The sequence below is a fragment of the Cyprinodon variegatus genome, unplaced genomic scaffold (genome assembly GCF_000732505.1).
Source record: "Cyprinodon variegatus isolate N-32 unplaced genomic scaffold, C_variegatus-1.0 Scaffold38, whole genome shotgun sequence".
Lineage (NCBI taxonomy): Eukaryota > Metazoa > Chordata > Actinopteri > Cyprinodontiformes > Cyprinodontidae > Cyprinodon > Cyprinodon variegatus.
Genome location: NW_015150491.1, coordinates 394,803 through 410,215, shown reverse-complemented (window position 1 = coordinate 410,215; position 15,413 = coordinate 394,803). Strand labels below are relative to the sequence as shown.

General features: G+C 34.7%; 1 protein-coding gene across 2 annotated transcripts in view; it reads left to right on the top strand.

The window, feature by feature from the left end:
* The window catches only part of LOC107081625 (absent in melanoma 1 protein-like), a 36,544-nt gene that overhangs the window by 14,760 nt on the left and 6,371 nt on the right, over positions 1–15,413 (top strand). For both annotated transcript variants that reach the window (XM_015369782.1, XM_015369780.1), the window contains 12 exons: positions 1,329–1,479; positions 1,668–1,807; positions 5,215–5,341; positions 7,159–7,194; positions 7,660–7,820; positions 7,957–8,077; positions 9,438–9,583; positions 10,744–10,870; positions 13,634–13,663; positions 13,767–13,879; positions 14,272–14,404; positions 15,199–15,338. In XM_015369782.1, the coding sequence (XP_015225268.1) occupies positions 1,329–1,479; positions 1,668–1,807; positions 5,215–5,341; positions 7,159–7,194; positions 7,660–7,820; positions 7,957–8,077; positions 9,438–9,583; positions 10,744–10,870; positions 13,634–13,663; positions 13,767–13,879; positions 14,272–14,404; positions 15,199–15,338 (1,425 nt within the window). The remainder of the gene's footprint in view (positions 1–1,328; positions 1,480–1,667; positions 1,808–5,214; positions 5,342–7,158; positions 7,195–7,659; positions 7,821–7,956; positions 8,078–9,437; positions 9,584–10,743; positions 10,871–13,633; positions 13,664–13,766; positions 13,880–14,271; positions 14,405–15,198; positions 15,339–15,413) is intronic.

The window sequence follows — 15,413 nt, the reverse complement described above, 5'->3', positions numbered from 1 at the left end:
CTACTTCTTAAGATTTCAATTCAGTATGTTCTAATAATTTGGGATAGGCTGCGGAAACAATGAAACATGAATCGATTATTGTCATAATTGTCAACTAATTTAGTAATCCATTAATCGTTAACTGGAGTAGTAAGACTCTTAAGCATGCCTTTAGCTTACAGAGCGACTCCCTTAGAGGAGTAATTATATCAAAATTGTAAAAGAAAAAATAAACATTTTGGATTTAGGATTTTTGTCTTTCAATATGCTTTATCAAGAACTCAAATGGAAACACGTTAGTTTCACCTGGTTTTATTTTGTAAAAACTGTTGTTTAAGGAACCAATTTCAATCCGATTATTAATCGATTAATAATCTGTCAATTAAAATAATCGATTTGCGAAAAAATCGTTAGTTGCAGCCCTAACTTGGTAGTTCTGTACTTCATTTATTCTATTCTAAATGGTCCCTATAGCTTTATGAATAGAAACAGACAATCTAAAAGATGAAATTACTATATTTTTCCACAGACCCTTCTTTGCTTTTCACTAGACCCACCTGGGGAGTTTTTTTTTCCATAATCACTATTCTAATCCTATGATAAAAAGCTTGGTATGTCCGATGAAGTCACATTTAGTCAAATCAATAACTGTCATAGAAATAGTTTTGGTTATTTTTCATCAATTTTCCAGTTTTGTCCCAATTTGCACTTTTATTAAATTAAAATGCTGCTGTTACAGCAGACTGCACATGCACTGCAGAAAGCTGTCTTTTTTTTTTCAGTGCAACTGCTGTAAATTTCTGCTCTATGATCCTGTGCTATAAAAATAGCAAAAAATAATTTTGTGCTTCTGTTTATTTCTGCATCGCTGAGCAACAAGAAAAAATGTAGATGCAAATATACTTGTCTTTGTTTGAGTAATACAATTCTTAGATTGGTAAATAAGAAATATATTTTAAAATAATCTGGTGTCACCTTCTGCGAGCTCATTGAGCCAAAATAAATCAACATTCTCTCATTTTAAACAAATATGAAGAAGGAAAAGCAATCTTATTTACAAGGCGGCTGGATATATCCTTTCTCTGTCAAGTGTTGATTTTACACTTAAGTTAATTCAAATATTAATCAGACATTTCTTGCATGAATTTCCCTTGGATATACAAATAAACTTACCAAGCTAAACTAATTAGAAACTGGCAATAAGGCAGCCAGTAATCGTATTTGCATACAAGACAAAAGAGGCATCATCCAGATAGTTTTCAGTTAGTTAATTAAAAATGTTTACACCAAACCACCATTCTTTATGTTTGCATTTCTTCTGTATGAGAAAAATTGTGGTCATATTGCAGCTGGATCCTCTACGAGAAACCTGACTTTCAGGGACGCGTCATTGCCTTAGAAGAAGGTGGACTAGATTTGGAAAATATGTGGGCAGACCCTGGACAAACAGAAGCAGAAAACAGCCTGTTTGTTATTGGTTCCATTCGACTTGCTATCAGGGTGGGTAAACTCATTAACTTCACTTCATTTTCACCTTTTTTTTTACCTTGAATAACCTGTTATGTTTAGTCCAAATTGTAGAACAGAAAGGTTAATGTATTTATCACTGATCTGCTTTAGGTTTTATGGCAGATTTATTGGACATTTTGATAATTGTTTTAACCTCTTTTCCTCTTCTTTCTCTGTAGGATTATAGCATCCCTCATATTGATCTGTTTACTGAACCAGAGGGCCTTGGCAGACTAACGTCTTACCATGATGATACTATAGAAACAGGCTCATTTGGTATCCCGCTGAATACTGCTTCCATCCAAGTGCACTCTGGAGTGTGAGTATCAGTGTTTATGTAGCATCTGATTTCATTTGGGTTTCAACATATCTGATCAGCGGTCTGCTTGAAATGATAAAAAGAACCGACTAATGTAGTGTAATAGAAAATACCAAGCTTGAAATCATTAATATATCTATGTTTTTATATTTGATTTAATTTTCACAACAGACATATGATTTTAGATCTATTTTTCTTTACATTATTTTATAAACTTAGAATTATACCTAATAACATTTTTGATTTCAAGCTGCAACTAAATATGAAGTTAATAATAAAGGTAAAAAAAAAAAAAAATAATAAAGGTAAAAAAAAAAACATATTTACTATCTATATAAGAATTGGTTTAGAAATTACGGTAGTAATACGCTTGGCTGTAAAAAAAAAAAAAGTTCTTTAAAGTGACAATGACCCTCCAAAGATTACTCCAATCATCTTTGGCAATAATGCTGCATTTATTCTGTAATTCTAGGATTTATTTCACAAGCTGAAAACATGCATATTATTATTATTATTATTTTTTTTTTTTTTTGCAACTTTAGCTTCATTTTATACTGTGTGTAGTATGGAGCACAGAGTCAACCAGGAAAATCTAGCAGTCTAAATCCGAACTGGAACTAAATAGTCAAGCTTTTGCAGACAAATAATTTGCATTTAAATGCTGAGCCTCATCTATTCCCTGTTCAAGAAACACACTGTTGTTTTATGTTGCTCTCTTTTCGGAGATTATATAGCTGAAACCATTTCGATCCATCTGAACAAAACATACGACTGCAGCCAAAGCCCCAGTGATGTTTAGTAAACTCCACATTTCCATTTGTGGTTCTAGCAGTGAAATATATATATATATATATAGCAGTTTACTGATCCTTTGGTCTTTTTCGATGCATTTTTTTAAAAGTGAGTTTCAAAAACTTGATTGCTTCTATTTTTACAATCATTTTCACTTTACACAAACAGTTTTTTGTCTTGCTTTTAGTTGTTTTAAACTTTTAGTTATTGTCTTGACTGTAGATAAGTTAAAGTAGGTTGTCTTTTAACAATCATTTAAACAGGCAAGCTTTAGTGATACAGCAGGCACTTACATATCATGCTTAGTTCTCTGTTCCAGCAGTTTCAAAGCTGTTGAGAACATGCAGTGGGAAAACACTTATGTAAAAGCTTTCTGTTATTATGAGCAATTAAAGCTGAGTTGAATTATAATCTTCAACAGGGAAAATGCCTCAAGGCTCATAGGGACAAAGACATTGCAGTTGAAAGCATATGTGGCTCTCCTTTTTGCCCACACTTATGTTGCTTTTTTTAATTGATTCAGACTTATTAGAGGTTCACTGAAGGGCAGAAATATTCTCTGCTTTGAAAATATGAAATAGGTTGAATTATAATAATCATTCATTTCATTTTCTTTGCATGGATTTTTACTCTTCTGCAAGAGTGAGAATGTTTGTCCTGCCATTACATGTCAGAGGTGTCAACTTGGCGAAGCAAAGATTGTTTTTCCACTGGAGAGGTGTAGGGATTCAGGACAGTTTGTGCCCTCCTTCAGGAAGCAATAAATGGTATTAGACTTCTGTTCTTAACAGCTGCTTTTTCAGCTCTACATTCGGAGGTAAATGTTACTTTAGAAGTTGTTTGACTATCCTCACAGATACAAACAAAATAGATAGGTGTCAGATTTCATCTACACTGATAATGCCAAAGATCTTCTCTAGCTGCTCATTCTGTAAAATATTTTCTCATGTAGAGACAACTGTGCAGCAGATGTAGATTTGTTCCAGCCACATGGAGCAAAGCTGCTCCTTTACTGTAGGGTTGGCATCGCCTCCTGGTATAACTTCTTCAGCTGTGGCTGAGAGGGATGGGTTGTTTTTTCCTGCCAGAGGCTCACACGTGGTCATTGGTATGAGACATTGGTATTGTACTGGAAATGCCAGACAAAAGGGGGCAAAAAAGACTGCCCACCATAAAAACTGTTGCATGCCATTCCATTTCCTCTTTTGTTATTTGCTCAAGTTTGTATCACTTTTATTTAAAGAAGGTGCAAAATTAAACCTGAATAAGCATTCATGAGTAAACACTTTGTCATCAAGGTGATGGCAACCACAAAGCAGGCTAAAATGGAGGGCAAACGGGTTGGTCTTTGATTTCAACTAAAGATTTCTCTAGTGCAAGCTGTCAGACTTGAACAAGACTCCTGGATATAGGGTCGAAATGTCTTCAGGAAAATCTAGCAAAAGTCTGGCTACGTACACTTTAAGCTGTTTTGCGTAAACCTAAATAAAATTCCCGGTAAATTATTATTATTATAATTTTTTTGAAAATGCTGATTAAAGCAAAATGGGTCCTTCTTTGGAAAGACTTTCAGCTTTTTTAATAAGTACCCCATGAACCTTTTGCTATTTGAGCACATTAGATCCTCAAAGTGCAGTTCATTTAAGGGGTCCTACTACTGTTTAATCATTGCTCAGTTATTTCATTCAAAATAGGTATAGCTCAGTCATAGAAGATGGAAGATCTATGAACTCAGCATATGTAACAGACCAATGTAGTATCGAATATTTTTTTACCTAAACTATTCATTTATAGCTCGGGCTGTGTGTTTAGGGATCTTCTGCTGGTGGAAAGTAAACATTCTTTTCAGGCTCAAGTTTTTTTCACATTCCCTAACAGGTTTATTGCCAGAATTATCCTGTTTAAGCTGCACTCATCTTCACATCAGTTCTGTCCATGTTACTCTGAAGATGCAGATGCCCTCATCATGATACTCCCTCTAACTTATGCTAATATGGTGATAGTGCATTCAAGACCATGCACAGTATCATAGGTGTGCTAAATATGTCCTCTACTAAGCTTATGCCAAGGTACAAATATTATCTTATTAGGTCATGTTTATTACTGGAAAAAATAGGTTTAAGTTTCCATATATCTTCAAAACTCTGCATCTCTGTGTCAGAATATCACAACCATCACTGTTCCCAACAACCTCAATAAGTTGTTACATTCATGCTAATTTTGCACAGTTTCTACCTTAGTCAGTTAAATAACATGCTGCTGTAATTTTTCACATTTCTGATGTTGCTGCTAATTCGTCACTATTATTTTATTCTTATACACTTTTCTAAGGTCCACATTTTTGTGACAATTTTTTCTACAATCTTTTTACTGCTGTAACACCAGAATTCCCTATTGTGGGACAATAAAGGGATTTTCTATTCTATTCTATCCAAAAAATCCCTATAAAATGAACTTCAGTTTGTGCTTTCAATGTGACAAATCTGAACGGTTATGAACTTTATGCCAATGGCTTCCTTTGATTCTCAATGTTATAGTTCAGGATAACATGGAGAGAGTTTTTGACATAACATACAGTTAAATGGTGACATTGCTGTTTCTGCTTTTTCTCTCAGGTGGTTGCTTTTTAGTGATCCAGGATTTCAAGGCATGGTTGGGGTGCTTGAAAAAGGAGTGTATCCTGTTCCTGAGGCTTGGGGCTTTACTTCACCATTTGTGGGATCTCTTAGACCACTAAAAATGGTATGTAATTGTGTATGCATTTTTTTTTTTTTTTTATACAGATAACAGTCTGGATAAGAGGTTATTTCTAAAATGGAAAAATAAACAGGAAAACTCTTTGAACTCTGAATTTCCAGATGGAGGTTTCTCACCAACTTCACAAACATGATAGCTGCAGTAATAAACTGTTTTTGCACTTGTAGTGATATGGGGTCATTTAACCTGCAAAACAAACAAACCAAAAAAATATATGACCTCTATTTGTTATTACTGTTGCTGGTGATTGTTGCCTTGTTTGTGTTTTTGAAAACATTAAATTCATCAGCAGTTTTTTACATTGCTAATTATTAGCTTTGGGACTGAGTAAAAGACATAGCAACTCCTATTGTTTTCTAACTGAAACATGATTATATGAGTGCAATGTTATTCCCAGATGTACCATCTGGTTTTGGAGAAAAATGGAACACAGCATGAGGAGCAAATGTCGCTCCTTAGTTCACTCCCCATTTGATTAGCATCTTTACAAAGTTTTATTTTAATTACTATAATTGCATGGGATGATTTGTACTGATAAAGAATTGGAGAGGTTAGATGTAAATGAACAGGTGGATAGTAATCACTGGCGTTCTCTGTGCCAATTTAACTGTAAGCTAAGTTCAGTGGACTTTAATACTGTGAGCCATCTTGGCTTTTTGAGCCTATTAGCTTTATCTTACAGCTAGTTTGATTAGAATTAAGCTTGTCAATGGTTCATTAAATTTGCTCATTGTACCAAAGGATGCCCAAATACAAACATTGGTGTTTTTTATTGCCATTTTAAGAGTTAATCTTACTAAAAAATGGATGTTATACACTATTTATGGAGCACAATAAATGTCTCATTTCTTTTTTCTAATTCTTTTCCTCCTGATCTTTTTCTAATTTTTCTCTAATAAAAAAAAAATCAATCTGAAACTAACTCCATCCATCTTCCTATTAACTCTGCTCAGGATCCCATTATGTTTCACATTTTATCCAGTGCATTCTGGGTGCTACTTTTTATTTTTATGTTCTTTTTAGATGTGTGAAGTCAGCTGGATTTCCACAATTTTATATCAGATCAAAGAAGTTTAAATAACTTTGAAAAACATGTGTCCTTTAGTCATGCTCTAGTTTAGGTTACAGTAATGTCCTTTACCATGCTTTAGATTATTTGCTGTAACCTGTTCAAATGTGGGACAGTTAAAGGAATAGTAGTGCTTTGGTGGGACTTTATTTTTAGTGCACCTGTGTGATCCTGCTTATCTTTCCTTGGGTTACATAATCCAGTTGGACACATGATTCTGAGTCATGAGGTGGAATTACAAAAAGAATCTACATTTTAATACATTCTTGATGTCAAACCTTAAGCCCACAACCTTTAAAAGAGTAATCATCCAATTAAACCTTATACTTTTTATATTGTGTAAGTGCATGACAAGGCAAATGTCATTTTCATCAACATGCAACTATTTGTTTTGTCTGGAGCTTATTATAAAATGCGGCTCTGCCACATTGTCAGTTCTAGAGAAATGCATGGGAATATTATCTATAAGAGGGTAATTAGCAGCTTACAGTACCCTACTGGTTTTATTTTCTCTTGCATTTTGCTTTACAGTGTAAATAAGCCCAGGTGTGTTGCTTTGTGCAAAGGCTTTTGGTGTGACAGTATGCGTCAACATTCTTTCACTTTGTTTTTAAACCTGTAATTACTTTCTATATCGGTATTTATCAAACAATACAACTTGTGTTATGCATTAGCTTTATTAAGTTTTATGACATATAAACAATAATTGATTGTGATGATGTTTCTTTTCCAGGGTGGCTTTAAAGTGGAGAATCCAAACGAAGTTAAGGTATGCATTTCACCTCTTGCTGCCAACTTGTCTTTTTTAGCTTGAAAAGGTGTTAAAAAAAAGCTCTTATTATTGAAATTTACCGATTGAGATGGTGTACAGATCTTACTTTGGGCTAAAAGAAAAAAAGTAACAATGGTGTGGAATTTCCAATTAACCCATTAAAAAAAATCTATATTCCTAAAGTTAAGCATGAGAACATGAAAGTCTGGTTTCAAATTCATGCTTCGATGCTGTAGCTCAAAAACAGCAGAGAGTGTAAATAACATATTGCTGATGCAAACTCAAACAAACTGATATATCATGTCATCTTGGCTTTATGTTGGAAAATTAAAGGTATTGCAAATTCAATAAAATGCTTGATCATGTTCATCTGTGAATTATTAAAATATAAAATTTTGATTTTTTTTAAATAACAACATTGGAATTTATGGTCCTAAATACTCTATGTGAATCTTTTTGCAGGCCCTGGTGTATGAAAAGCCAGGCTTTATGGGCTCCTGCTTGGAAATTGACAGTGACGTCTCGAGCTTTTTTGAGACAGAAGGAGGCTTCACTGCAGACCCAGCAAACTTTGATACAACTGCACTCAAATCTGTGGGATCTTTAAAGATTACTGGAGGATTGTGAGTGTTCTTCTCAGACATCCTTACCTTGTGCAAGCTAAAACATAGTTATTAGTCTTGCAGCCTCACTGAGAATATATTCAGTTTTTTAATTTGTTGGAACATTAATTTAAGTGTAGATGGTTTCCTCTTACAGCTGGGTGGGCTACAATCAGCCTGGGTTCGAGGGTCAACAGCACATCCTGGAGGAAGGGGAGTACCTGGACTGCAGTGAATGGGGAGGCTCTGAGCTTCTGTCTCTACGACCAGTAATATCTGTGAGTCATGAACTGCACGCATTCTTTAGACCTTTGTATGACTAAAGCAGCTGAAAGCATGTAATGAATTGGAATGCGAGAGCTGGATAATGCATGAAAGTGAACAGGCAGATTTTTGTGGTTGATATAGAGATATAAAGTTTAATACTGATGCTTAAGATATAAATATACAATTAGGGCTCTAGACAAAGTTTTCAGGACATGTTCAGGACAGCATTGCTATGCAGGCTAAAAACATCACTGTGCTCCAAGGGTAATGTTCACATTCAGGTTTAGGGCAGTGCCATATACTGCTATAAAAGCACTCCAAGGTTTAATTAGAAGCCAGGGAGAATATTTGCATGTCTGACGATTTTCTAGCTATTTTAAGTGTAGAGTAATGCAGCAACGGAAAAAATTCCCATGTTGATACAAAAAGGAATCCCCCTTTACCTTCATTATAATAATGGTGTTTTGAAACTCAGTTACAGACTGGCTATCAGAGCAGATAACCGGACTATTTAAACAGCTAATATCAGCCTTTTTGGATTTCAGCATTCGACTATAATGAACGAAACTATAATGGTTTGATGCTCTGGGCAATAAGTGGTCAAAAATGACAGTAAAATTCAGCCAGTGTTTTTTTTGTCCAATTAAAAGCAGATAAATAAACCAATTAGAGAGATTGCACACACAATAAGTCCAACAGCTTCAATTTTGCAGTTGCAGGTCAGTCATAATCTTAGTAATGAAAAATCTTGAACAACCCAAAAAGAATGATCATGTGAACATTAGAAAAAAATAGGAAAATATTGATAGTTGCATTTTATCATTATTGTTGGTAAGTAATAAATGATACAATAATGTAAGCTACCTTCTAATTATTTTTTCTTAATATAGTTATGTACAGTAAATACATTTATAGATATAATTTTTACAGGACTATAAAGCATTTTTGTCTTTTTTAAATAAATCATTTACATCATGTGACATAATGTTTTATAATTCTGTTATGCTACTCTGATAACATGGTCATTTTATGCAAAATGATCCCACAATGAGAATCTGAGATTACACCAACTGAGGAGAGTAGGTGTAAAATCATGGGAAATTGGGTTAAGAAACACTCAATAAATCATCATTTTATAACTATTAAGAAAAATCTCTACTTATAGAGTATTAATAAGTATTTATAAGTATTATATATTTATAAGTATTTTATATTGTTTGATGATAAACATTTTGATGGGCTGTGAAAGGTTAGTCATTATTTTGTTCCTACAAAAAAAAAGGAAAGAATTACACTGGAAAAAAGGTTGTATTAATGAATTATTTATCTTTGTTCATCTTTAACTATAATGTTTTTTTATTTTTGTGACAGGATTTTCTGTCTCCACACCTGAAACTGTTCAGGGACAAAAACTTTGGCAAGCTTGGAGGGAACATGGACCTCACTGTGCCTGTTATCAACATGGATGAAACTGAGTGCGGCATGAAAACGCAGTCCATTGATGTCACTAGTGGAGTGTAAGTGACACCTGTTAACATCCTTGCAGTTTTCATCTTTATCCAAGTAGCTCATAAAAAAAAATACGTAAGCATGCTCTATAGGAGATATAAAATGATTCCTTAGCATATGTTTTAAATTCTAGTCATTTGCATGCTTTATAATCCTGTCTTAGCATTCAAGTACATAATAAGCTACGAGTTCCTGCAAAGCGCTCTTAGCGGTTTACTGCGATTCTTCTTTGTTTAAGTGTAGACAGCAGAACTGCCACACCCAAACAGACAGGTTTAGACATATGCTAAAATCCACTAATGTTTTTTTAGTTTTTAGCCCACTGCACTTCCCCGTTTAGGTGTGCTTATGTTGGAGCATGCCACCTCACACCCTGCTGTGGTGTGGGATAATTGTGAAATTCAGTTAGACTATGTGTAGAGGAGGTGCATGCTTTTACTCATGAGCTCTTTTTATACACTTGGCTAGAAAACTGGAAAACAACCCAATATAGATGTGGTATTTCTTGGTGGCTTCTATTTAAAGTTTTTTTTATGTTGTGATCAGTTAAATAAATGTGGAAGTAAACAAACTGGGAGCAAATAGAGATAATGAAATGCAGAACATGCAATGGAGACTTCTGCTTCCCAAGGGAGAAACTAATGAAACTGTTATTACTGCGGAGCGGAACATTCTGTCCTTTACAAGACAAAACTCTCACAGCACTGAAATTCTTGCTGTGCCGCTAGTATGCTATTATACTACACCGCCTTGCTCATGCTAGCTGCCATGCCTGAGAGCCTCTGATTGGCTCTTATGGGTTTGAATTCTACTTGCAACACACACAATATATCCTCTAACTCACATGTTCTTTCCTTTTTTTTTTCTTTTCCTACCATTTCAAAAGCAGCACAGTTTTCCATGATAATTTTAAACATCACATTTTTTAAAGAAATAAAAAAAACTGATAATCCATCACGTGACAAGCTACCATTTATTTTGGATTCTGGCCAAACATCTTTGGCATTCAAAAGGACTGTGAACAACTTGGATTCCTGCGGTGTTCTTTCTAATGCACTGTGGTCACGTCAAAGCCTTACCTGTCTCTATTAATTAAATTAAAATGAAACAATCTTTATATTTGTCAAAGTGATCATGCTAATTATTTTTAAAAAATGTTTGTCCTCAGCTGGGTTATATTTGAAGAGCCAGCCTTCTGTGGTGAGTCCTACATCCTGGAGAAAGGCCTGTATGGGAGCCCGGAGGACTGGGGTGCACTTCAGCACAAAGTTGGCTCAGTTATGCCTATCCTACTGGTAAGAGCAGTGACTCACAGGAAAACCCTGAAATCCCGTTTTATTTGCTTTGGTGGAAAAAGTTCCCCTGTTGTTACTCATACGGTCCACCAATGTGTTATTCCTTGACATTTTGTTGCTAAAGCAGTCAGTGTTTTTGTTTGGACAGAGCGGTTACATGAGCATATGTGATGAGATTTCACTTCCTCAGCGCTGCTCATACCCTCCACATGTGACCAGTCACAACATTCATACTTTTAGCTTAATCTAATAATAAGGCGGAGCAGAGAACTCTCTTAAGTTCTCATACAAGCTTCTGAAGAGATGTTATTAAACTCAGGATTATGAGTCACCTTAAGAATGAATTTGTGGCATTTTGAAAGGGAAAATTATAAGAATGAGCATGACAATGTTCCAAAATACGAAGATGACTCATATAAAGCTGTTTTGGCCTTAAACAAGAGGATAAAGAGGCACTGTTTAAGCAGTGGAATGTGGCATAGCAGCAAGAATCAAGTGAAAATAATAGATTTGCCTTAGATGTAAGACATAATAATTCTTCCTAAACCAAAACAGGAAAAAAGAATGGAAATCAGAGAAATCGGCATATTACATCTCGTCTGGTTCTAGTAGCTTGAATCAAAACAAGCAAACAATAGAAAACATAAAAAAAATACTAGAAATTCAATACGCCTAGTATTGCAATATAAAAACTGCTTGCTTAAAATGAAGCAATCTTGAGTTAGTTGTGTTAATAAAGTCCTGCTTCAAATATAAATCATTCCTGTCGTTATTTAATCGAAGACAGTCTGTTAGGTCGTAGCATTCAAACCTAAAATGACTTGTATACTATTTAGGCTGTCAGAGTATAAGTATAAAAGAATATGTCATATGGGCACTGAGTCATGGTTACTAAAAACAAAGACAAGTTCCTCTATCTGAGCTAAAATTACAGCCTTCATCCCCATTATATAATAGACCCTACAATATCACCTACTGCCTGCCTGTATTGACTTTATGACAGGTTCTACTGTAACTCTAGCTTATGCTAACTACGTAGCTGGTTAAACACTAATGTTATCATTAGTGAAAAAATTCTTTCTTTGCATTTTTGTTTTTTACAAATTTAAACTTTAATAAATGCACGGAAGTGCTCAGTTAAAGGGGAAAATTTCTGATTTTTCAAAACGCAACCTTAAAAACTTTGGTGTTCATTTGGCTCAACATCTGAAGTCACTCTGCTATCTACAGCTTAAAGTGTATTACACTCAATCTAATAGGAAGAAAAACTATTTGTCTTTTGAGATGGACCTAATATGAAAATACCCTGGTCAATCTTAAATATCTAATCCTGTATAATAATCCTACTACTAAAAAAAAGCTGTCATATGCGGACGCACAGTATGTACTGTATATATCCCATGCAACTTTTTCCTTCCTTTGGTACCTTCTTTTTCTTTTTACTATTTGAGCTAATGTAAATTTCTCCCCAGTGAAATCAATACAGTCAATCAATTAATCAATCAATTAATAAACTAAGGATGGTTAAATCAAGTCCAGTATCCAGTGTTTTAAATGTGTTCTGAGTCAAAAAGACCCGAAAAATCTTTCATTTGTTTTTTCCTGAACAAATTGACAACAACCTTAGAATAAAACCAGGCACTTAATTTCATTGTTGGTGGGATACACCTAAAATATGCAGGACCCTGGCTTCTTAATAGTTGAGATGAACTTGAAAAGTTCTTTGATAACCTGCTTTAAACTTGAACAATTGTATCTCTAACCTTTCTGCTGTGTTCCTTGGTTCCTTCATGTTTTGTTTTACTAATAACTATCTGAGGTCTTCATAAAAACATATGACTTAAAACCTTAAATGCATTAGACACAATTTGAATCTGTTCCTAATGAAATGACTACTGAAGGCAATCAGATGGAATGGATTTTATTCGGATGCTAGGATTAAAATGGGTGAATAGAAAATGCACACAATACTTTTCATATTTTTTAAAATAATTTTCTTTCCACCACATCTGTGCTTCTTTATGTTTGACCATCATGTAAAATATCACTGAAATGAATGTTTATGGATGTAAAACGATTTATAAACCTGCAACTCTGAACTTTTAAACCAGAATCCATTATTTACAAGGACTAACTCATGTCTAGTTTTTAAACAAAGCTCTTTTTTTTTTGCTGGTTTCCATTTGAAATCATGAGGAAAACTATATTGAGTGGCTGCTTTCTATTAAGTTCAATCAATTTATAGACATTGAACTTATCAACCACTGACTCAATCTGAGAATATTTTTTTAAGTAGATAAATAAAGAGCTGGAGGTTATTGCTGGCTTTTAACAAGTTCACAGATATTGATATAAAGTTGGACATATCTCAGCCTTACAGGGTAGTTCTATATATTTTAATAGCAGGCAGTGTCAGCAAACCCTGACCAGTCTTATCAGCTTTATTCGAGAAACTGTTAAGGTCATGCTTTATTCATAAGCAGGTTTGTGGAATCTTATTAAAATGCAATCCATCGTCTTTCTCTAAGGCTAACTGATAATAAAGCTGATTTTGAGACCATGCAAAACCTCCCAAAGACACTGAGTCCAACTAAGCCCTTACAAGGAAGCAAGAGTTTTGATTTACACATGGATACACAGCTCATAATGACTGGCAAAAACATTTTTGACAATAAGGCATAGTTGGTACTTTAGTTTTCTTTATGATTTTATTACCGGTAGGCTGATTATTTTTAATCTGTTTATTTTTTTCTTTACTTTCAGGATGATTTTGAAAACACACCCAAGTTTAAGGTAGGCTCTAAATCAAAATGCATGGCGAAAAATGTGAAATGTTTTTGTTCTTCTGATCTGATGATGTTTATTATTATTATTTTTTTGTGTGTGTGTCCCTCAGGTGCAGCTTTTCTCAGATTCTGGTTTCCAGGGCTCTGTCCTTGTCCTGGAGGACAGTACAAACTGCCTGCAGGATGGTTTTTCAGTTGGTTCCTGCAAGGTCCTGGCAGGGAGGTGAGCAATGCCACACATTGTAGAGAAAAACATAGCACCGTAGCTATTTTTGAGTTATGACACAGGTTGAATCAGTAGTGCTTAAACACACTTTGCGACAAGCGTTGAAAATTGGAGCTTAAACGTAGATGACCTTGTATGATCGGCAGAAACTGTTGTAGCTGAATAGAAATGTTTTTCAGACTCCTAGAGCTCTACTTTCTAGTTAGTATCTCAAATGGGCGCTGGTTCAATTGCATATGTTATACACTGTTTTTTGTATACTTTATTATGTTTTTTTATTTAATCTAACAATGCAAAACGAAATGTAAAAAACAAGAAAACTTGTTTTTAATTCTACTTCTTATTTTTCCCTTTAAACTGATGCCCATCTTCATGCAAACGCTTCGCAGCTGGGTGGCATTTGAAGGGAAGAACTTCACAGGAAAGATGTATGTGTTAGAAGAAGGAAGCTACCCAGATCTGAGGGCGATGGGCTGTGTCGGTGGGAGCTCATCAATCCTGTCACTGCAGACTGCTGGCTTTGTAAGTCCTTTTTTTGATTCTAATGTTAGTCACCCACCCAATTTTTCTATTTACTTATCCTTAAAAGCAATCTTTTAAAACATCCAAGATATGTTGTGTTTCATAAATCAGTATGTAAAAGGTGAAGTCACAGATTATTTGTTTCGTGGACTCTTCGTCCTGCAACAATTTAGGTTATTTTTAGGATAAGAACAATACAATTTTATTGCTTTTTCTTTTGCACACAGTTGAGATGCATAAACTGAAATGCAATCAAATTGAAGTTATAGGTTAGCTTTTCAAAACATGCAAATTAGATTGACTGCCTTTAAGTTTAACCTAAATGATTTTCAAATTGATTAGGAGGCATCAGTCATTGAAAGTACCTTAACTGTTACATGTGAGGTAGTTTTGAAACAGGATTAAAAAAAACAAAGTGTAGCTCTTACATTAACAAGCTTATACAAAGCAACAAGGCGCAAATAACTTTAATGTAGTTATGTAACCCCAAAACAGTGATTTAAATTGCAAAGTGTTTCCAGCTTCAAAATTTTTTATGTTACATTAGAACAAATAAGTGAAGCGGTTCAATTCTTTATCCATGCTCAAAAGCTGCTATCAGTAATGAATAAGACACCGGCATCAATTTGAAAAATAAGACGTCTTTACTAGTTTCCAGACAGCTTGTTTTCCAAGAAGTACAGAGGTCTGAGTGTAGTCGGTTTCCAGGGCAACTTCTGAAACGACTCTTTTTTCAAACTGTGTGACCTGCAGTTTTCCGAGTTTATTAATGCTCTTTCTGGCTTTCTTGGCAGGAGTTTTCTCTGCCATCCATCACTCTCTTCGAGCGTTGCGGTTTGCGGGGGAAGAGGGTGCTTCTCACCGAAGGATCAGTCAACCTTCAGCTGGCTGGAGGCTGCAGCCGAGTGCAGTCTGTGCTGGTGGAAGGGGGCATGTAAGTTTCCATGTAACATTCCATCCAGTGCACACACCCCCCACACACGCATATATATATATATATATATATATA